The 22,720-nt window shown below is 41.0% G+C and overlaps 2 protein-coding genes across 3 annotated transcripts; both read right to left on the reverse strand.

The window, feature by feature from the left end:
* Nucleotides 1–763: 763 nt before the first annotated feature.
* On the reverse strand, nucleotides 764–15,648 carry LOC132174803 (RNI-like superfamily protein). The gene is made up of 4 exons (XM_059586484.2): nucleotides 15,453–15,648; nucleotides 15,161–15,366; nucleotides 2,678–2,768; nucleotides 764–2,524 (listed from the first exon to the last, which is right to left on the reverse strand). Exons 1-4 carry the CDS (start codon nucleotides 15,603–15,605, stop codon nucleotides 1,151–1,153), a joined length of 1,824 nt encoding a protein of 607 aa, XP_059442467.2. The 5' UTR covers nucleotides 15,606–15,648; the 3' UTR covers nucleotides 764–1,150.
* A 1,045-nt stretch (nucleotides 15,649–16,693) lies between these two features.
* On the reverse strand, nucleotides 16,694–22,549 carry LOC132176114 (Ribonuclease E inhibitor RraA/Dimethylmenaquinone methyltransferase). Of its 2 annotated transcripts, none has more exons than XM_059588242.2 (2): nucleotides 22,270–22,549; nucleotides 16,694–17,404 (listed from the first exon to the last, which is right to left on the reverse strand). In XM_059588242.2, the coding sequence occupies exon 2, from the start codon at nucleotides 17,383–17,385 to the stop codon at nucleotides 16,885–16,887; it is 501 nt and encodes a 166-aa protein (XP_059444225.2). In that variant the 5' UTR covers nucleotides 17,386–17,404; nucleotides 22,270–22,549; the 3' UTR covers nucleotides 16,694–16,884. The 2 variants fall into 2 exon arrangements, with proteins under 2 accessions (XP_059444225.2, XP_059444224.2); XM_059588241.2 differs by having other exon boundaries at nucleotides 16,694–17,392; nucleotides 22,270–22,548.
* Between the last annotated feature and the right edge of the window lie 171 nt (nucleotides 22,550–22,720).

A 22,720-nucleotide genomic window follows, 5' to 3' on the forward strand; every position in this document is an offset into this window, starting at 1 on the left:
GTTGTGATTTTTAAAATCTGATGGAGTGGTCCAAATTAATTGCAATTAAAATTTTAAGGGACTAAATTGAGAAATTTTAGAGTTTGGAGAGAGTTTGTCAAATCGAATAAAAGTCAGGAGTAAAAAAAAAAAAAAAAAAAAAAAAAAAAAAGGCCCCCCACCATCCTACCCTATCTTCGCTTTTATTGCTTGTATTGTGATTAGATTTAGATGTGATGGGTTTGTGTTGGTTCAATGGCTGTGATAAGATGTCTAATGGGCTTATGTGGCTTAAATGGTTGTGAACATGTGAGGTTTAAGATTCTGTGTTTTTTTTTTTTTTTTTGGCAAGGTTTATGATTCGCGTCAGAGCTATGCTTTAGAAAATTTGACCAGGAAGCCATTTTATCTTCTCAAAAAATTCGAGTTTAGCCTGCATGAGTCATGACCATGATAATTGTGAAACAAAATCCAGAGTCGCTTCCTAATGCTAAATCTTTGGTGTGTGCTAAGCGATGGTGGTTCCAGCAAAGGCTGTCATGTTTTTTGTTGGAATTTCTCGAAGTAATGAAAACGGTCATGCGCTCAACACCACACTGTTTAGTAAAAACCTGGATGATGGTAGTTGCATCAAGTCTTGTACACAAGCTGGATGATGTTGTTTCATTTTTATACCAAGAAATAAGTCTTGCTATTATGACTTTCGTTCTGCTAGAAATCCTGCACTTTTCCGGACCATGGGGTTTCGAGAGGTTATGTTGAGCTTACAATTGATATTTACAAGAATTACAGTTTTTGAACAATGCTAAGATTCTTTCTTTCTTTTTTTTCTGAGCAAATAAAGAAAGGATTACAGGAATTAAAACACCAAAAAAGAGGTAAGCTCCCCAACAAGGCAACAACAGACCCAATCACAATGCTCTGATTCAATATCGTTCCCATGTAGCCCATAAACAAATCAAATTCTGCAGTGAAGTGGTCTGTAGTACGTAACTTTAAAGTATGTTGAGGGGATTTATCCCGCTGACACCAACAATGCCAACCCGTAGGATTTCCTGAGGGAAAGTGTGTGCAGTTGCTGAAAAACATATCTATTATGGAAACGGAAAAAATAATAATAAGAATAAGAATAATTAATTAATTAATTAATTAATTAACACCAAAATCAAGATCAACGATAGTCCGGTCTATGAAATTGCCATCCATCATGGCATCCCATTTCACAGCCATCCAAACACAGAGTCAGCCATCGTCGCAACTTGCAAATTTCAGTTAAAACAGCATTTCCTTTACTAGTCAAACGCGTGTGCCCAATACCAAGCCAATGTAATCCAGGGAATGAAGGCTTCCTCAGTGACCTCATTGATTCAACAGACAAGCCAGTGCAATTGAAAAGATCAAGCCTCCGAAGTAGTTTACCTCCATCTCGGAACCTTCTCTTCATAGCTAAAGCTTCCACGGACGAATCAGTCACATTAAAGCAATACCTAATACATAACTCGGTAATGCCTATACCAGCCTTAGAAATTGTAAGTATTGCTTTATCTGATATTCCTGGCATGTGTCCTAAATCCAGGGCTGACAATGATTTGCTAATTGTCCCTCCACCATGGAGCAAAAGAGAGAGTCCTTCATCAGTTACCCTCTTGCAGCCTCTTAGACACAAATGTGTGATCGGTGGACTGCCCTGACCAAGAACAGATAAACCATAGTTGGTAACGTCAGCTCCCGATAGATTCACTGAAGTCAATCTATGAAGACAGGAAATGGAGCTCAGGCAGGAATCTGCTATACTCTTGCAGCCACATAGGTCAAGCACCTCCAAGCTCCTACAACAAGCTAGTTTTTTCACAGTTTCGCTGGTTATAAGACTGCATGAAAACAATCTCACCTCAACAAGGGAACAAGGGACCCCAGCGAGATCGTGAAAGGCCAAGTCTGACAAAAATAAGGCATTACGGACTTCAAATTTCTTCAACCTCTGGCAGCAGTGTAGAATTGATGCAAAGCCAGCATCACTAACTCTAGAGAACCCACAAAGTCTCACTGACTCTAGACCTTTGCAGCCCTCAGAAAGGAGAAACATGCCCATATCATTTATTCTTTTGAATGACACTTGGTGCTTTCGTCTACTACGTATAAGTGAGAGACTTGTTAAACGATGACAAGAGCCCAAGGACTGAAGCCCATTGTTGGTCAAGTCGCGGTGCAGTAATGGCTCCTTATGTGGTCTGTCTTCAAGATCCAGCTCTATCAAAAGAGGAAGAGATCTGGTGATCAAAATGAATAGCTCATCGGAAATAATATCTAAGACCAGTGACAAGCACTGCAATGGAAAACCCGCTGTTATTGGAGAGAAGGTGATGCAAAAATCAGCCGTCTCAGAAAAAGTCCTATCAACTTGAAGTTTGCTTATTAGCTGGATCCCATCCTGCTCAAGCACTGGGTGTAACTTCAGGATTCTGAGAGTTTTGGGCAGGAAGAATTGAACAGACTGGAAAGCACTTGCATCAACATCTGTTCCTCGAATCTTTAGACAGAGTGACTGAACCAGTACAAAAGAGACTTCAATTCTTTTAGTCAAACATGGTTGAGCTGACAAACATACTTCCCCAAGCGCAAGTCAATATTTTGAAAGAGCATCGATGGAGAAGTAAAGTAACTATCTAAAGAAAAGGGTTGGGTCACTTTATCTTACCTCCAAATACAAGCACCCACTAAGCATCCGGGCAAGGTTACTCTTGAATACTTCAGCTGATTCCTGCTCTACCAATTCCAGCATAAGCACCCTGACATGAAACATGGGAAACAAAATATAATTTAGAGAATTACAATGCTTCAGGTGTTAGCACTTAGATGGTTTGCTACTGCAGTTAAAAAAATTTGTCAAATGAGATGTGCTAATAGAATAAAGAATAACAAGCAAACAGCCATAGTCTTTGCCTGGGAGCCTGTTCTCCATAACGTCAATATGTTTCTAATCTATGTCCTCAAAGCACATACATAATTCCAAAAATTGTCTTCAATAACTGGTTTCAGACATAATTGACTACTCATACGCCACAGAAACTATCCAAAGTCTAAAGGAGCAGTGACTTGCATGGGGAATTGAGTGTAAAAAAATCTCATTTCAGCATCAAATTCTGAACAGAAATAATCGTTTTTGTACTTACTAAACAAATTCACATTTAGTAAAGCATCTCTCGTGGCAACTTTTAAACCTGATTCCTTTTATAAGTGTTAAAACTCCTTCAGTAAGTAAATTTTGTGAATATGGGGATAAGTAGGGGTTGTTTAGATAAAATAAACTCCTATTCTTTTTTAGGATTTGTTAAGATGTTCATAGCTTCACTACAGGTTCCAAGGCAAAGGCATTGGTCAGATCTGTACCAAAATTTGTCAGAATTGGTGACTTGTTTTCATCAACCTTACCATGGGCCCCACAGCAGTATAGCATCCCATATTGTTGACTTGTGCTTTCTCTCTCACACATGCATTTGGCCTCTCCATCTATTGAGCTTCTTCTAGAAGCTTTGAGAAAATGCCTTCATTCTTTTATTTATTGAGCCATTTGGTCATCAAAGAAGAGGAGAGGTCTTTAGAGGAATAGAGAAAAAGAAGAAAAGCTTGCCGAGAGAGAGAGACTTTTGTTGTAGAGAGAAGAAGAAATACACCATTTGTCTTCAATTTGATCTCACATTTGTAATGCTGAAAAGCTAAGAGAATTTTAGAGAATATTTTCTCTTTTGTATTTAATTCTCTTTTAAGTGAGATTGGGGTGTATTGGGGCTTTTGGGTTTGAGTGGTTTTGTTTGTACTACTCTTTGTACTCCACTTTTTGTTAGTAAATTTCTCCTGGATTGTCTCCGTCAGTGGATGTAGGCTTGTTAAGCCGAACCACTTAAATCTTGGTGTCTTGTGTGGTTGTGTTATTTTTCTATTCTGCACTTTTCTACTTCTTTGGTGATCTTGGAATTTGCATTTGTCACAACAAACTGGTATCAGAGCTCGGGTATTTATTTTGCGGGATGGCTACTGCAAAATTTGAAGTAGAGAAGTTTGATGGTCAGAATAGTTTCAGCCTTTGGCACATCAAGATGCGAGCTTTGTTACAACAGCAAGGCTTGGCGAAGATTTTGGATGGCGAGGTGCCATCAACATCATCAACGGAGGAAACGAAGGAACTTGAAGAAAAAGCCCACAGTGCAATTTTGTTGTCTCTTTCAGATGGAGTTTTAAGAGAAGTTGCCGATGAAGAAACAACCGCTGGACTTTGGAAGAAGCTGGAGAGCTTGTACATGACGAAATCTCTCACTAACCGATTGTATTTGAAGCAACGGTTATATACCCTCAAGATGAAAGAAGGTATGCCTCTTTGTGATCATTATGATGACTTTAATAGAATTATTTTGGATCTGAAAAATATTGATATTAAAGTAGATGATGAGGATCAAGCCCTGATTTTGTTGTGTTCACTACCGGATGCCTTTGATAATTTTGTTAATTCAATGTTGTATGGTAGAGATACTATCTCCTTAGCTAATGTTAAATCTGCTTTGAATTCTATGGAGTTGAGGACAAGATTGAATAGTAAAGGTAGTGATAATCAGGCAGAGGGTTTATTTGTTAAGGGTCGTTCAGAAAATTCTTTTAATTTTAGAGGTCGATCTAGTGAGAGGGATTCGGGTAAAGGTAAATCAAGAGGCCGATCACAGTCCAGGTCAAAAAAGAAAGTAAAGTGTTACTACTGTAAAAAGTATGGGCATTATAAATCCGAGTGTCCGAAGTTGAAAAATAAAGAGGAAGGTGACAGGCAAAGTTCCTCTTCTATGGCTGGTGTTGTCGAAGGAAATTCTAAAGGTTCAGACCTTGTCCTTGCAGTTACCATCTCTAATGATCGTTCTAACGACAAGTGGGTCCTTGATACTGCTTGTACATTTCATATGTCCCCTAAAAGGGATTGGTTTACTACCTATGATTCAGTCAATGGTGGTTCAGTCTTGATGGAAAATAATGCCGCCTGCAAGATTGTTGGTATTGGTACAATCAGAATTAGGATGCATGATGGGATTGTGAGGGCTTTGACGAATGTTCGACATATACCAGATTTGAAGAAAAATCTTATTTCATTGGGCACTTTAGACTCCCTTGGATACAAGTATTCCGGTGAAGGTGGAGTCATTCGGGTTAGCAAAGGCTCATTGGTTATAAAGAAAGGTAACAAGGTTGATGGCCTCTACTTTCTTCAAGGTAGTACGGTAACAGGTTCAGCTGCTGTGTCTTCCTCAAATGATCCAGATTCAGACACTACCCGGTTATGGCATATGCGGTTGGGTCATATGAGTGAGAGGGGTATGACAATCCTGAGCAAATGAGGTTTGCTTTGTGACCAGAAAACAGGATCTCTTGACTTTTGTGAGCATTGTGTGTTCGGGAAACAGTGCAGAGTCAAGTTCAGTACAGGCATCCACAGAACAAATGGTACATTGGATTATATCCATTCAGATCTATGGGGTCCCTCTTAGGTTCCATCAAAGGGTGGTGCTCGATACTTTGTTACATTTATTGATGATTATTCGAGAAAAGTCTGGGTGTATTTTTTGAAGAAGAAAAGTGATGTGTTTGTCACTTTCAAGCAATGGAAGACATTAATTGAGAATCAGACTGGGAAGAAAATCAAGCGACTCAGAACAGACAACGGCATGGAATTTTGTGGTGGTGAATTTAATAAATTCTGCAAGAATGAAGGCATCTCTAGACATCGCACAGTTAGTCATACTCCACAACAAAATGGGGTAGCTGAGCGGATGAATAGGACTCTCTTGGAGAGAGCGCGTTGCTTACTTCCAAATGCCGGGTTGTCTAGAGATTTTTGGGCTGAGGCAGTCAATACTGCTTGCTATTTGGTCAACCGTTCTCCATCAACAGCCATTGATTGTAAAACTCCTTATGAGGTATGGTCTGGTACTCCTGCTGATTATTCGTTTTTAAAAACTTTTGGTTGTCCTGCTTATTGTCATGTGAATGATGGTAAGCTTAAGCCTAGGTCAAAGAAATGTATATTTCTAGGCTATGCGGATGGGGTGAAGGGATATAGATTGTGGTGCTCTGATCCTAAATCACCTAAGTTTATAGTCAGTAGAGATGTTGTATTTGATGAATCTGCCATGCTTCATCTGAGAAAGGAGTCTATTGTTTCTGCAGGAAAGGAGCAGGGTTCTAGCAAGGAGGTGGAGCTTCAGGTGGAGGCTTCACAGAGGGTGCGAGATAACACTCAAGATCAGCCTGTTACAGATGTTCATGATTCAAGTTCTGATGATGATGATCCACAAGAAGAGTAAGAGACCAGTATTGCGGCTGGTAGACAGAGGAGGCAGATTAGGCCACCTCAGAGATATGGCTATGCAGATTTGGTAGCATATGCACTTACTGTGGTAGAGGACACTGCAGTCCAGGAGCCTTCCACTTACTCAGAAGCTGTTACAAGTAGTGAGTCTGCTCAATGGGTTGTTGCCATGAATGAGGAGATTGAGTCTCTTCATAAGAACCAAACATGGGAATTGGTGAAATTGCCTAAAGGCGCTAAAACTATTGGTTGCAAATGGATCTTCAAGAAAAAGGAAGGAATCCCAGGTGTTGAAGATGCAAGGTTCAAGGCACGTTTGGTAGCAAAGGGCTATAGTCAACGAGAAGGTATGGACTTCAATGAAGTTTTCTCTCCTGTTATGAGACATAGTTTTATTCGTGTTTTGCTTGCCATGGTTGCTTTAAATGATTTGGAACTTGAGCAACTTGATGTGAAAGCTGCATTTCTGCATGGTGAGCTTGAGGAAACCATTTACATGCATCAGCCAGAAGGGTTTTTTTTTTTTGATAAGTAATGATGATGATATAAAAGAGCGCAAAGGGGCGCAACCCATATACACGGGAAGTATAAACTGAGAGCGCCTAGGAGGGAGAGAAATGAAAAAGAAAATCAGAGAAACTAATCACTAAAGGAGCTAGCCAAGCGGCCGTCCAAGAGTAAAGAGTACAAAAGAAGAAATGAGTCAATTCCTCTATGGTCCTAGTGGAATTTTCAAAACATCTAGCATTTCGTTCATTCCAAATACACCACATAAGACACAGAGGGATCATCTTCCAAACAACCGCGCTTCGAGAGCGACCTCCCGACCACCAACTAGCAAAAAAGGCCCTCACCCGGCTAGGCATGACCCAAAGCAACCCGAACCGCTGAAAAATCATGTGCCAAAGAGCACTTGCAAGCTCACAGTGGAGAAGAAGATGATCGGCTGACTCTCCGGTCTTCTTGCACATACAACACCACTCCACAACCACTATGTTCCTCCTACGAAGCATATCATGAGTCAAAATTTTGCCTAAGGCTGCTGTCCACCCAAAAAAAGCCACCCGCTGAGGCGCCTTAGTACCCCATATGCTCTTCCAAGGAAACTCCTCTTGGTTAGAAATGGTCAAGGTCTTATAGAACGATTTCACCTCAAACTTGCCCTTCTTGGACGGCGCCCAGCAAATACGGTCTACGTTGCCTAGGGAAACCTTGCAAGAATACAACCGATCAAAAAAAGGAGAAACCAAATCCATCTCCCAATCTTGTACCGATCGTATGAAAATGACATTCCACTCAACAACCCCATTCCTTCCAAAAAAGTTATCCTTCACCCAAGCTTCTTTGTTTCTGGCGATACTGTATAAGGATGGAAAATCTTGCTTTAAAGAATTGTCCCCACACCAAATATCATGCCAAAAACGGACTTTTGAGCCCTCCCCCACCTCAAACCGAATACTTTTGGCAAAGAAATTCCATCCTCTCCGAATATGCTTCCAAAGCCCCACACCATGAGAGCCCGAAACCTCCTTCGTGCACCACCCACCTTCTTGGTCTTCATACTTAGCTTTGATCAACTTACACCAAAGCGCCTCGTTCTCATTTGCATATCTCCAAAGCCATTTCCCCAAGAGAGCTTGGTTAAACTGATGCATCTTCCGAATACCAAGCCCACCATAACGAATAGGGGTACAAACTTGGTCCCAACTTACTAGATGCATCTTGGGCTCATCCCCCATTCCTCCCCACAAGAAATCTCTCTGGACTTTCTCAATCCTTTTGGCTACACTAGCAGGAATCGGAAATAGAGATAAAAAGTAAGTCGGGAGATTAGCCAAAGTGCTCTTGATGAGGGTTAAACGACCTCCTTTAGAGAGGTACATTCTCTTCCAACCTGCCATCTGACGCTCCATCTTTTCGATCACTTCATTCCACATAACCGTATCCTTATAAGACGCCCCCAGAGGGAGGCCCAAATACTTCATAGGCAAATTGGCAACACTACATCCAAGAATGTTAGCTAAACCCCCAATATTCTCCACCTCACCAATAGCCACAATCTTCGATTTTCCAAGATTCACTCTCAAACCCGAAACAGCTTCAAAACATAAGAGAATGAGACGAACATACCGGATTTGCTCGATGGAATCTTCACAAAAAATCAAAGTATCATCCGCAAATAAGGAGTGAGAAATCATCAACTCCGACAAGACCCTATTGCCCACCGAAAAACCAGTCAAAAGGCCTTGGTCAACCGTCGCATTCACCATCTTACTCAAAGCCTCCATAACAAGCACAAACAATAACGGTGAGAGAGGATCCCCTTGCCTGATTCCCCTTGAACTGTTAAAGAACCCTTCCGGAGAACCATTCACAAGGATGGAGAATTTTACCGTCTTAATACACCATTCTATCCAATCCCTCCACCTTTCCCCAAAACCACATCTATGCAGCAAATACAAAACAAAGTCCCAATTTACATGGTCATAGGCCTTTTCCAGATCCAATTTACAAAGGACACCTGGCACCCCTGATTTCATGCGACTATCCACACTTTCATTTGCAATAAGAACGGAATCTAGGATTTGCCTGCCCCCAATAAAAGCATTTTGAGAATAGGAAATGACCTTACCCAACACAGTTTTCATCCTACTAGCAAGAACCTTCGACACAATTTTATACACCCCTCCCACCAGACTAATAGGCCGAAAGTCCTTCATCTCCACCGCATCTGCCTTCTTTGGAATCAGGGAAATAAAGGTTGCATTCAAGCTCTTCACCAATTGACGCCTGCGATGGAACTCTGCAAAAACCGCCATGACATCTTGCTTAATAATACTCCAGCAAGCTTGAAAAAAAGCCATGGAAAAGCCATCTGGACCCGGAGCCTTATCACCATCCATACCTTTTACCACCTCCCAAACCTCCTTTTCCTCAAAGTCTCTTTCTAACCACCTAGTGTCCTCCTCTTCTATGGACAAAAATGGCTGGTTATCCATTCTAGGGCGCCAAGAGCTTTGCTCCGAATAAAGACTTTGATAATATTGCACTATGTGATCTTTTATCTCCACTGGATCACCAGATAAGATGCCATTAATGCGAAGCACTTCCACCCGGTTATACCTTCGGTGAGAGTTAGCCATCTTGTGGAAAAAGCGAGTATTCCGATCCCCCTCCTTGAGCCACAACGCTCTCGACTTCTGACGCCAATGAATTTCTTCACACAACAAAGTATTCTCCAACTCTTTCAACTTGTCCGTCTTCCGGATTTTCTCCTCTTGATCTAGCCCTCTTGATTCTGCCAACTCATCCAACTTCTGGATATCTCCCAATAACTCCTTTTTTTTCCTCCCAATGTCCCCAAAGACCTCCTCATTCCATTTTTTCAAGTCCACTTTAAGGGATTTTAATTTACTAGCGAGCACAAAGCTAGGTAAACCCTCAAACGAATATGACCCCCACCAAGACGCAACCTTATCAACAAAACCCTCTGCCTTAAGCCACATATTTTCGAATTTAAAACTCTTCTTACCTCCACAAGGAGTCCCACAATCCAGTAATAAAGGGAAATGATCCGAGAGCAAACGTTGAAGTCTTCTTTGAGAAGCTGCTGGGTAGTGATCTTCCCAATCGGAAGAAAACAAGAACCGGTCAATCCTCGACCAACTCTCATTTTCTTGATTATTAGACCAAGTAAATTGACCCCCCAACATCGGAATATCCACCAGATTATTCTCAGAAATGAAGTCCGAGAAGTCCATCATACCCGAGGAGTAATAAGAATCATTGGATCGCTCACTAGGAAAGCGTACAATGTTGAAATCCCCACCCAAACACCAAGGAACCTCCCACATCTCAATCAAACCAGCCAACTCTTCCCAAAGTGCCCTTCTCTCCATATCCTCATTCGGTCAGAAGGGTTCATTGCTGAAGGTAAAGAAGATCATGTTTGTCAGTTGAGGAGGTCGTTGTATGGTTTAAAACAATCTCCAAAACAGTGGTACAAGTGCTTTGACAGCTTTATGATCGAACATGGTTACACAAGAAGTAGCTATGACAGCTGTGTGTATTACAGACAATTGTCTGATGGTTCTTTTGTTTATTTGTTACTCTATGTGGACGACATGCTTATTGCTGCTAAAAGCATGTTGGAGATTAAGAGATTGAAATCTATGTTGAGTGATGAATTTGAAATGAAGGATTTGGGTGCTGCGAAGAAAATCCTTGGTATGGAGATTCACAGGGATAGAAAAGCGGGAAAGTTGTACTTGTCACAGAAAAAGTACATTGAGAAAGTACTTGAACGCTTTGGTATGCATAATTCTAAACCAGTGAATACTCCACTTGCAGCTCATTTCAGACTTTCAGCAGCGTCAGCGCCACAGAGTGAGGAGGAGGAGCAGTTCATGTTGCGTGTTCCTTACTCCAGTGCAGTTGGAAGCATCATGTATGCTATGGTGTACACTCGTCCAGATATTTCACAGGCAGTCAGTGTTGTTAGTCGCTACATGGCGAATCCATGCAAGGCTCACTGGCAGGCAGTGAAATGGATACTCCGTTATTTACAGGGTACTACAGATGTTGGCTTAGTCTATGATAGAGGCAGTGATATCAGTTCCAGTGTCATTGGTTATGTTGATTCAGATTATGCTGGTGATTTGGATAAAAGAAGATCTCTGACAGGTTTTGTTTTCACTCTCTCGGGGTGTGCCATTAGTTGGAAAGCGACTTTACAGTCGACGGTTGCTTTGTCCACTACGGAGGCAGAGTATATGGCAGCACCAGAGGCAGGGAAAGAAGCAATTTGGCTCAGAGGTTTGGTCAGTGATCTGGGTTTGCAGCAGGATGAGACTGTTGTATTTTGTGATAGCTAGAGCGCAATACATTTGACCAAAAATCAAATGTATCATGACAGGACCAAACACATTGATGTCAGATATCACTTTCTTCGGGAGATCGTGACACAAGGTGATATCATAGTGAAGAAAATTGTTACGGCAGAAAATCCAGCAGACATGTTGACTAAGCCACTTCCGATCCTCAAGTTTAAGCATTGCTTGGGCTTGATTGGTGTTTGTAGTTTGTAATTACCCTTAGGGGTGTTGGAGGAGACGTCTTGAGGAGATTTGAGTTGAAGACTTGATGAAATTCAAGTCAAGGTGGAAATTTGTCAGAATTGGTGACTTGTTTTCATCAACCTTACCGTGGGCCCCACAGCAGTATGGCATCCCATATTGTTGACTTGTGCTTTCTCTCTCACACGTGCATTTGGCCTCTCCATCTATTGAGCTTCTTCTAGAAGCTTTGAGAAAATGCCTTCATTCTTTTATTTATTGAGCCATTTGGTCGTCAAAGAAGAGGAGAGGCAGCAGCTTTAGAGGAATAGAGAAAAAGAAGAAAAGCTTGCCGAGAGAGAGAGACTTTTGTTGTAGAGAGAAGAAGAAATACACCATTTGTCTTCAATTTGATCTCACATTTGTAATGCTGAAAAGCTAAGAGAATTTTAGAGAATATTTTCTCTTTTATATTTAATTCTCTTTTGAGTGAAATTGGGGTGTATTGAGGCTTTTGGGTTTGAGTGGTTTTGTTTGTACTACTCTTTGTACTCCACTTTTTGTTAGTAAATTTCTCCTGGATCGTCTCCGCCAGTGGATGTAGGCTTGTTAAGCCGAACCACTTAAATCTTGGTGTCTTGTGTGGTTGTGTTATTTTTCTATTCTGCACTTTTCTACTTCTTTGGTGATCTTGGAATTTACATTTGTCACAACAGTTATCAAGGCATAGGAATGGAGGGATGGGCCTAAAACTATACCAGAAGTAGGAGCAACTTCCAACAGGAATAGTAGCAATGGTAACCAGTAGAATACCAGTCAATTGAACCGCTCATTTCCTGAGAACTATTAAGTTGGATTTTATCTAATTCAACGATGAAGATCCAAGAAGTTGGTTATGTTGAGCCGAGCAATTTTTTCAATATCATGGCACACCAACCAAAGAAAGAGTAGCACTCGAATCATTCCATGTGGTATCAATTGCTACGGCAAGAGGCAAGAGGAATGTCTTTTTAATATATATAAGTAAATCAATTTTATCAAAAGCACAAAGGGACACAACCCAAGAACACATGGATTATACAAGAAACACCCACTTAGAGAGAGGAAGAAGAACACAAATCCAAAAATTCTAGGAAATTAGAAAAGTGAGCACTGTTGGTAGCAACCATCCACCCATGAAGCGTTTTGAACATTATATTTTTCAACTCTACCACTCTTCTCTCACAATCTTCAAAGTTTCGGGAATTACATTCTCTCTATTTTTTTTTTTTTTTGATAAGTAGGAATTACATTCTCTCTATATACACCACATCATGCAATGGGGAGTCATCCTCCATGCTTCTAAATTACAATGACTACGAATCTGGCCTCTCAAACTAGCTAATTGCTCCGCCACCCATAAGGGCATTACCCAAAAAAGTAGCAACTTCGCAATGGAGCAAAAAATGAACAATGGATTTCCCTGCTCTTCCTACACATGCAACACCAATCAATTACTATGACTTTCTTTTTCTTAGATTATCTAAGGTCAAGATTCTCCCTAAGAACTGCTATCCAAACAAAAAGCTTGTCTCATAGCCACCTTATTTCTCCAAATGTTCTTCCATGGGAAAGCAAGGGGGGAGGGGGAGGTTAAGCACATTATAATAAAATCCAACCTCGAATGTGCCAACAGATCCTATCCTTGCCTCTCTGATTCAGCCTGATAGAGTACAAGAGACTGAAGAATAAGGTGACTATCTCCATCTCCCAATCATGCACGGATCTGATGAATGTAATATTCCGCTGATCATTCGAAAATAGCATATGGTTTGCCACTAAGGCCTCCTTAAAACGGACAAATACTAAACAAAATTGGGAACGTTTCCTTCAAGATCTGATCTCTGCACCATACGTCATGCTAAAACCGACCTATCTCTCACCTCACATCTCACGAATCTAGAGAAATCCCCCCATCCCCTCCTAATGTTTTTCCACACCCCACACATAGGACATGTACACCTCATTGGAGCACCACCAAGGGCAGTAGGTCTCAATGTGATAGGAACTCCATTACTCTAAAGGGGAGATTTGTCCCCTCGAGTAGGCTCTTGAAAGTTGGGGGTCCAGCTGCCATTGACTATCTTTACCATGACGTCGAATTGAGCCCAGAGGTCCTTGAGGCGAGCATCAACCCAACTGCCTACCTCATGGGGTCCCATCCCCCGGAGTTGGGACAGGTGGGACTCACCCTTAACCCTCGTACTGCTCTAACAATCACCACCCTCTGCTTCTTCTTCATGGCACCGAGAGAGCAGTGGTTCCTAGTTGTGGACTGATGCATGGTTGTGTCAGTTGAGTCATTACCTCAGCTCGTGGTTTTGCTTAAGGATAGGAGAAAATACACTTTACCCCCTAAACTATCCATCCATTTGCACTTTTAACCCCAATGTTTGAAAAGTGACACTTTAACCCCTTCCAAAGTATCTAACATTGACACTTGACCCCCATGAAGTACACTTTACCCCCTGAAAAGTGCATTTCGGGGGGGGTAAAGTGTCAACTCAAAATACTTCAAGGGAGTAAAGTGTACTTTATGGGGATCAAGTGTCAATGTCGGATACTTTTAGGGGTAAAGTGTCACTTTTTAAACATGGGGTTGAAAATATGGGTGGATAGTTCGGGGGGGTAAAGTGTATTTTCCCCTAAAGGATAAGATCCATGTTTTAGGCGAGGTTTTGCAGCTGTGTTTCAAGTGCAGTGAATCTCTAGTTCTGGGTGGTGTGAGGGTTGTTTGGTTGCAGTTTTACTGGCGTGTGGAGGTGCCGACATTATCGACTCGGTTACACGACATGGGCCTTTTGTCTAGGGATATAGCAAGTACTTGTCATTTCCTACAGACACCGTCAACTGTTTATAAAGTTGATTGTGCGCCAGTAGGCAATCAAGGAGACTTGCAAAGACAGGAAATAGGCAATGGTGACTTTTCGGAGGTACCGGCAAGAAACACTTTGATACCTAAGTCAACAGGGATTCTTGAGAGGAATGGAAAGCTATAAAGTTGGGAAGGGCTTAAGAATTTACCATCTACGGTAGACTCCTATTTATAGGGAATGGGGTGTAGCAACTTGGGCCACGTGGCATCATTTGATTGGAAAACACACTATCGGTACAATTGCTCTCCCCTAGGCATTCAATATCCTGTCAGTACGGACTGCCCTGTTTGGATGTATGATATCTCTGGTGCGAACTGTCACATCTGTGTGTGTGGCGACTAGATTGTCCTAACACAGGTAGTGGCCGACAAACATTTCTCTCAACACAGTCGTGAGAAAGGTCCTATTGTTTGTCGTAATGGGCAGTTGTCGACAGTCCCCTTGTAAAACATCTGGCGGGCTAGAGATCGTAGGTCGGTGACTTCCCTGGAGGAAGGGGCTAACCCACCGGTACTGGTCCTCGCCAGCCGACAGGTGTAGCCTAACTGAAGGGTAAATGGGCCTTGCTTGGCCTGGGAGCCGATGGGGCCTGATGTAGACCTTGGTAAATGGTATCACAAATGATAAAAGAAGGCATTGCCTGATTTAATCATCCATTTATTTGAGAACCGAAATTCTTTTATTATTTTTTGGGCAAGTGAACTAAAATCTTAAGAAGCACATGCGCATAATTACATTGCACTTTTTCTTTTTTCTTTTTTTGTAAGTTAATTACATTGCACTTGAGAGGCCTAGTGATGTGCAAAAGCAAAAGTATGAGAGCAAAGAACATGAGAATTGATACAAAAGTGAAGTTGGGGTGAAACCTCAGATTGGGGCAGCTTTTCCCGATGGAAGCAAGAAGTTGATATGAGAGCAAAGTGCAGCTGAGAAAATTCAGCTCCTGGAGCTGCGGACCGAGGAATCCCCCCAGAGACGAATCATCAAGGCGGAGGCAATTGAGGGTGAGGCTCTTAAGGCCGCTGCACCTGCAAAGAATGTGAGCCAGAGTCTGGGCATCCGGAGAAAATGCCTGTCATTACAAACAAATTATAGTCATTCACAAATTGGGAGGTTTAAACTCTTGAGAGAGAGAGAGAGAGAGAGAGAGAGAGATACGGATAGATGGAGAGAGGAGAGTAAGGGAAGGGCTTGTGAGACGGAGAAGCGGAGAGCTCTGCTGACACATGCCACCGAGCAAAGCGTCTCCGTGTCCAACTTCAGGAGCACCTCCTTTACCATTACACCGCTTGGAATTGCCTCCAAATCCATCTTCCTCCGCTTCTTCCGTAGCTCTTCTTCTGCTATGCCTACGAAGTTTTTCCTTTTCTGCAAGTCTTCTTTAGGGGCCTTTCTGGTTTATTACCAGCCCACTTTACGGATACAATGGGCCATTGCTATGGGCTCCGCCCAAGACCAAGAGCAAGCTCTCTCTCGTTAGGGGTACTAACTATTTTTTATTAAAACAGATTCTTATGAAAGTCTTTAGAAATAGTTAAAAGAGCAAAGTAGTATTCATTATTATTAGCAGTGATTGACACTTGGTAGAGTATTTTCTAGTGACATCACTTAACATAAAAAGTAAAGAGTAAAGCTTAAAGCTTATGTGAGCTTACTAATTAATCACTCACAATCTCTCTTTGAGTTCATAACTACATCGTTATACTCACCTAAAATAGAAGTTTTATCAATCTTACAAATCATCTCCAAGATCACTTAGAATAAGTTATATGGAGCTATTTGGACGATGCACCCTGCTCCTATTCTGAAAGGAATCCATCATCCATCTAATGCACATAGTCAAGGACAGACCTACCTTAATATGTGAGGGGTCCTTGGCAACCCCAACAAATTTTAAAGTCCTTGTAAAAATATGGTTCTTTATGCTATGCCCCTAGCAATAATTTTTTCATGCCCTTTTAAATAAATTGCTAAAGATTTCACAACATGACATATATGATAATAAATGAATTTTATTCCATGAAATATTATAACCATTAACCAGTAGCAGAGCCACCTTGAGACCAAAGGTTCCATTGCCTAAAATTAATAATAATAATAATAATAATAAAAACTTCCTACGAAAATAAGTGAAGCGAAACTCAAGAACTGTGGACCACGCCTCATGAAGTGGAAGTCACTAGTTCGAATCTCCATCAAATAAGCCGTTTGAGCTAATCGCCTCCTCCTACCTTTTTGCGTAAAAGTAATAATAATAATGTCAAAATAGCGAGGTAAACTTTTAGCATTGCCCCAAAAAAATAAATAAAATGTCAAAATAGCTAGGTAAACTTTTAGCATTGCCCCAAAAAAATAAATAAATAAAGGCAAAAGCTTTAATCTATAGAGAGAGAGAGAGAGAGAGCAAAATGTGAATGATTATTAATCTGTGGAACATGCACAAATCTGTTGCACGTTCTGATGCCAACAAATAGTGGAGGAAAAAATGTGTTATGAATTCCCTCGAAACATCTGACAAAATTGAAATACAAATGACTTAAGAACTCAGTCCTCTTATTCATGCCATGACTCTTGAAGGATGGTTGATGGTTCAGATCGACAGCTCGGATTTGGAGACAAGAATGCCATCACGATCAGCATACAACCATTCCCCATCACGTATGAAGGTTCCTGCAATGTACACAGGGACATGCTTTTCACCAATTCCCTTTTTATTTGATTTCAAGGGATTGGATGCCAAGGCTCTCACCCCTATATCACATCCATTGATCTCGTCAACATCTCTAATGCAGCCGTTTACAACAATTCCAGCCCACCCCATATTTTGAGCCAACTGTCCCAAATTCCCTCCCACCAAAGCACATCTCATGCTTCCTCCACCGTCTATAACCAAAACTCTTCCTTCACCTCTGGTTTCAAGAAGCTCCCTCACCAATACATTGTCCTCAAACACCTTAAGAGTGGCGATGGGGCCAGAGAATGTTTGACGCTGACCATAAATCTGGAATATTGGTTGCAGAACACGCAAGTCACCACTTGCCAGAAGTGCTGCATTTGTATCACAAGCTTCTGCAGTAGCTAAGGCAGCCATATTCTTCCTGCATATACACCTGTCTAAATGTCAATAAAATTTCAATTGGACAAACAACAACTACAGAAGAACAAGCTCATCAGGTGTTTTTGATCATGTTATCTAGACCAAAATTATATACCCACACCTTTTCCTAGACTGCTTGTAGGCTAAAACAAATATTAGGGGGAAATTATAAGAGAACGCGCAAACACACACACCCACCAAAAAGTGGATGTAATCTCATATGCATGCATCACATGGGCCTGAAGACCAACATATAGAGGATCCCAATGCTTATTCACAATCTGAATGTGTGTTCTTTCAACATAAACAAGTGACTCGACTAGCTTAAAACTCGGAGGAAAAGAAACAAAATGGATTGTTTAGTCCCATTTTCAAATTTATTTAAATTGAAATTGAAACAATTGCAATGTTAAGGTTATCTTTTAAACACACGAAAAGGCACAAACACACAACATGCTTGCTCCCAAAATTTAGTACGAATGGCATTCTAACATGAATATGATTGGATCAACTATGATCAGTTTTTGAGTACTATCATGAAGAGGCAATGGAATCCTATTGCTGAAGTAAATGAGATCAGATTCAAGACTTATCTAGGGACTCAAGTAAAGGACATAGGATTTGCAAAGGGCAAAGTAAGTAGCCCTTAGATCAACATATTACCAAATCCTAGGTTAAATTGGCCAGTGAAATCCCTGGACATAATAAAGTTTTCAGAAGAAAAAAAAAAATTGATTGGAAAGAAGAATTTCCAAACCTTCATCAAAATATGAAGATCTACACCAATTCAAAGGCAGAAACTTTATCAAAGAGATCTCAATGGACTGACTTCCTCGATTCTAACTTCAGAACAGCAATTTATATTGACTTCCTTACTTGCTTGGATCACATTGCCAAATCATAAATCTAGAGGATCCCACATGGACCTCTTGCTTCAAATGCTTAACTATATTGGCACTTTTGTAACATTCGTAGAGCTTCAGCAAAAAAGAAAACTGGACCATCAACACTTATCAGGGTTACATTTTATGCATATACATGAAGAAGATATAAACCCGCAAGGTGGAATGTCTATCTGAAAGCAAAGTGGGACTACAGCATCTAACATGAATAACTCTTATAAGCAAAATCCATATTTTCCTTTGACTTAGCAGGTGGTAACAAGAGTTACCTCTTAATTTCAGCACCAGTTACCAGATATTGAATAAAACTCAATTACAAGAAGACATTTCCCTAGATATTACTAAACTTGCCATCTAAATACACATATATTGGCATGGACCTAGAAGTGGATTGCAGTTTCATCCCCATATTGGGAAGCGAACGTGAAAGGGTTAAGAGCAAGAAATTATTTTTGGTCACTTTGAGGGAGCTGGTCCTTCTATTTTCAAGCAATTTGCAATATGGATTACAAAACCCTAATACGACTCAACTACAACACCTAAGACCTCATATAACTTAACTAAATTAAGACTACAAAGGTTTACATAAATTCAACTAACCTACTTATCTCGAACGAATTTGGAGGGCCCAACTACCGACGACCCCTTCAAAAGGGGTAGGCCACCAAAATCGCCTGGAAAGCTGGCAGCCCATGAGCTAAGGGCCTATGAAGCCAGTGGCCTACGACTAGAATTCAGAAGGCCCACAAAACAAATTCAGATTCTCATGGTTTGATCAGCACACTAATCAACAAAGGGAATCGAGAGACCACTAGAGTGCCCAACTATTGACAACCCCTTTAAGGGAGGCTACCCATCAGAAATTACTATGAAAACCAGTGGCCCAAGAGCCAAGGGCCTATCAGGCCGACGGATACGGTCAGAACCCGAAGGGCCCACCAGATTACGGCTCAGACGACCTCACGAGGACTCTAATAAATTGTTTCCTAATGCAACCACTAACAGCCAGTTAGGGACCAGCCAACTCAGCTAACGGCCCGGATACTATTTCCTAATGGAGCCCCCAACAGCCGATCAAGGACCCTGCCAGCTCAGCTAAAAGACTGCTCACGCCATACACCCCCTCTCTCCGCATGTGCCCTTCTAACAAACCTAGGGAAAAATCTCCACGTAAGTAACAAATTACTGGCAAGAGACCCTAATACCCTAGGAGGGAGGATGAGAGACGAGGGCCTATAAAAGGGACCAAGGGGGTATTCACCCACGTATGCCTTTTTACCCTGTCCTTATTCTGCCTAAGTTTTCCTTACCGGCCACCCTATAACCTCTCTTTCCTTCTTGCAGCTCCTCCCCTAGCTGGTGGTGTGCGGCCACTGTGTGAACAGACTTTATTCCAACGATACTACTAATACGTATCTCCTACTAAACTACTAACTACCCATGTAAGATAGGATATAACATCCCTCCTTCAAAAATTACCCTCCTCAAGGGCAAAATCTTGATTTTTTCATGTGTTATTCAAGGTCTTCTTCCATCCACATGTACCCTCATCATCTTTCCGCTATAAACCTCGATCAAAAACAGTTTCTCGCAGTGATAACCAGGACCAAACTTCTCATTACATTTGAAGCAAGATCCTTTCTCTTGCCTCTCTCGGAGCTTAGTAGGGTCAATCTCTTCATCGATAAGGCTAGTCTTTGTATTGGATATTTGTTAGTTAATCATTCTTTTCGTTGCACAAGCACTATCGTTTTCCTTAGCACCACATTCTTAGCATCATTTACCCTAACCACCCAAAAGGGGGGTCCTCGCCACTCCTAATTCTGATGGAGTGGGAATGTTTCCAAACACACGATGGGAAGCAATCCATTTAGAAACTTGGTGTGTGCATGAAATTGGCACATTTGGAAGTATTCAGTGCAGTCCACACATCTCAAAGCGGAGCAGCTGCTAATGGGGGTCATCGATAATGGGGGCACATGGCCAGACAATGAATAAGTGGCCTTTGTTGATGGCCAAAATTGTCAATAGGGAATCCCCTTTTCCCATCAATTAATAAAGGGGGGGAAAAAAAACTCTAGCCAACCCGATTGATGAAGATAAATTGTCTGGTCTTGCAGCCCTTACATCCATTATTATGGAATCCTTCAATCCACTCACAAAGCAAGTACTTGCTTGCCATTAGGTGCATTTCCCACTTTTGCTAGGAGTGTTCCGGACTTCGTTTGGTACTCATGCACGCTTACTTCCTGATGCAACTTAATAAGCTCTCCAAACAAATCGAAAAATTGAGTCGGCCCATAACGTGCATACAAGCATTTAGTGAATTCTTCCAACAATACCTCTCTAGCCTCTTGTCAAAGCAATTGGTACCACAACTGCGTCTTATCTTATAAGTGAAAGGAAAATAGAGCTATTCAGTCTTCAGTTGGTATGCCATGGTCCTAAAAAAACTATTCAGCTCAGCATACCCAACTAGTCGAGTCTTCCTCTCCATTGAAGCAAGGAAATCCAACTTAACCATTTTAGTAGCCAAAGATGGATTTTGGTCAAAATTGGGCCTAAAGCCGTGTGGGTTGTTGGACAAATCTTCATGCTCTATTCTTGAGTTGCTTCTTTCCTGGTTAGACAACAATTGGAACAACTTGGTGAGTCACTTCATCAATTGTTGGTGCCCATTAGAAGGAGACTGAACACTATTCAAGTTGTTCAATCCGATCTTCCATACCTACACTATGATACAACCTTGATATGGACCTAGAAGTGGATAGGGGTTTCGTCCCTATGTTGGGAAGCTAACATGAAAGAGTTAGGGCAAGAAAAATATTTTTGGCTACTTCGAGGGAGGCAGTCCTCCTATTTTCATGCAATTTGTAATATGAATAAATAATTACGATACTTTTCATTAAACAATAGTAGGATTTCATAGACAAACACTTACAAATCCCTAATACGCTCAACTACAACTCTTAATAACTTTGTACAACCTTAACTCAATCGGATTACAAAGCTTTACACAAATTAAAATAACCTACTGATTCCAAAGGACTTTATTTCAACCATGCTCCTAATACTTAATTCTACTAAACTACTAACTCCCTATGCAAGATAGGACCATAACACACACACACACACACATGTATACAATGTGTCGTTGCTAGCAGCATCTACAATTGCTTAGGTCATTGGAAGTTAAGTTACAGTGGTTGGCATTTCATATGAAATTCTATGGCCTTTGGCTAATACTGGTGTTATGAAGTCCTTGTGAGTGAGAGAGAAAGAAAGGAAGACAGCTGCTTTCCCATGTTTGTAGAAAGTATGCCCACATCAGGGATTAACATAAGATATAATATTAATTCAAAGTCCAAGCCCATCAAAGCACGCATTTTAGACATGTCTTTCCAAAATGTGAATGCACAGCAGAAGATTAGAGATCTCTTTTTTGACAAAAAAATAAATAAATAAAACAAAGTTATTGGGATCACCACACACGTAGTAAGCAGTTATGGTTATAGAAAAAACTGTTACTTAAAAATTGAACCATGTACTGAAAATGCCATCCCAGCGAGCGGTTGGGGAAAGGACATGAACAAGTACAGCATAACGTAGATATATTTGGAGACACGAGTTCTGGCATATAAAATTGGAGAAGTTGGTAAGGGAAATATATTATTTAGAAGGTCAATAGGAGGAATAAGAAAAGAAATTCACTTAAAATTATAGCAGAGAAGCCAACAAACATATCTAATCCATTCATGATCATTAATCAAATAATGAGTAAATCAGTACGAGCAGACAAGATTCTAACCCCCACGCTCCCCTCAATATGATATTCGCACATGTTTAAGCGGACCCCCACCATCCCAAAAAGAGAAAGGAAAACAAAAATAAACCTTTGACGATAATGCAAACAGAGCCCATATTGGAAATGGGATTATGGAGAATTACAAGAAAGAAGATAAAAAGCAAAGCTTACCCGGATGAGGAAGAGAGAGAAGCGATCTCTATTTGGACGGTTAGAGCGCCTCTGATTAATTTTCCGAAGAGCGTGAGTCTCTGTGATGTACTTCTTCCTCTTTATCCATCTTCCGATAGCTGCGTCCAGACCAGAGAGACCTGTAAATACAAAAGATGATATCACGCTTCCAATAGCTACAAAAATAAATTACGCCCAGACGCTATCTTGTTGGTTTCTGAGCCCTCTGATTGTCTTCTTCGACCAGTTTATCCGTTCATCCCTCACCTTACGTCTGTTTTATTTATTTATTTATTTTGGTGGGGGGGTTGGAATTTCGTGGTAAACCCGATTGCAACTTTAATTTGCAGTCATGTCCCTTGTTTTGGTCAATGTTTGGATTGTTTGAGGTTGACCGTCAAATTCGACGAATTCTTTGATAAGATGGCCGGACCCATTCAAAATTATCAAA

This window comes from Corylus avellana, chromosome 3 (genome assembly GCF_965113065.1).
Source record: "Corylus avellana chromosome 3, dhCorAvel1.hap1.2, whole genome shotgun sequence".
Taxonomy (NCBI): Eukaryota; Viridiplantae; Streptophyta; class Magnoliopsida; order Fagales; family Betulaceae; genus Corylus; species Corylus avellana.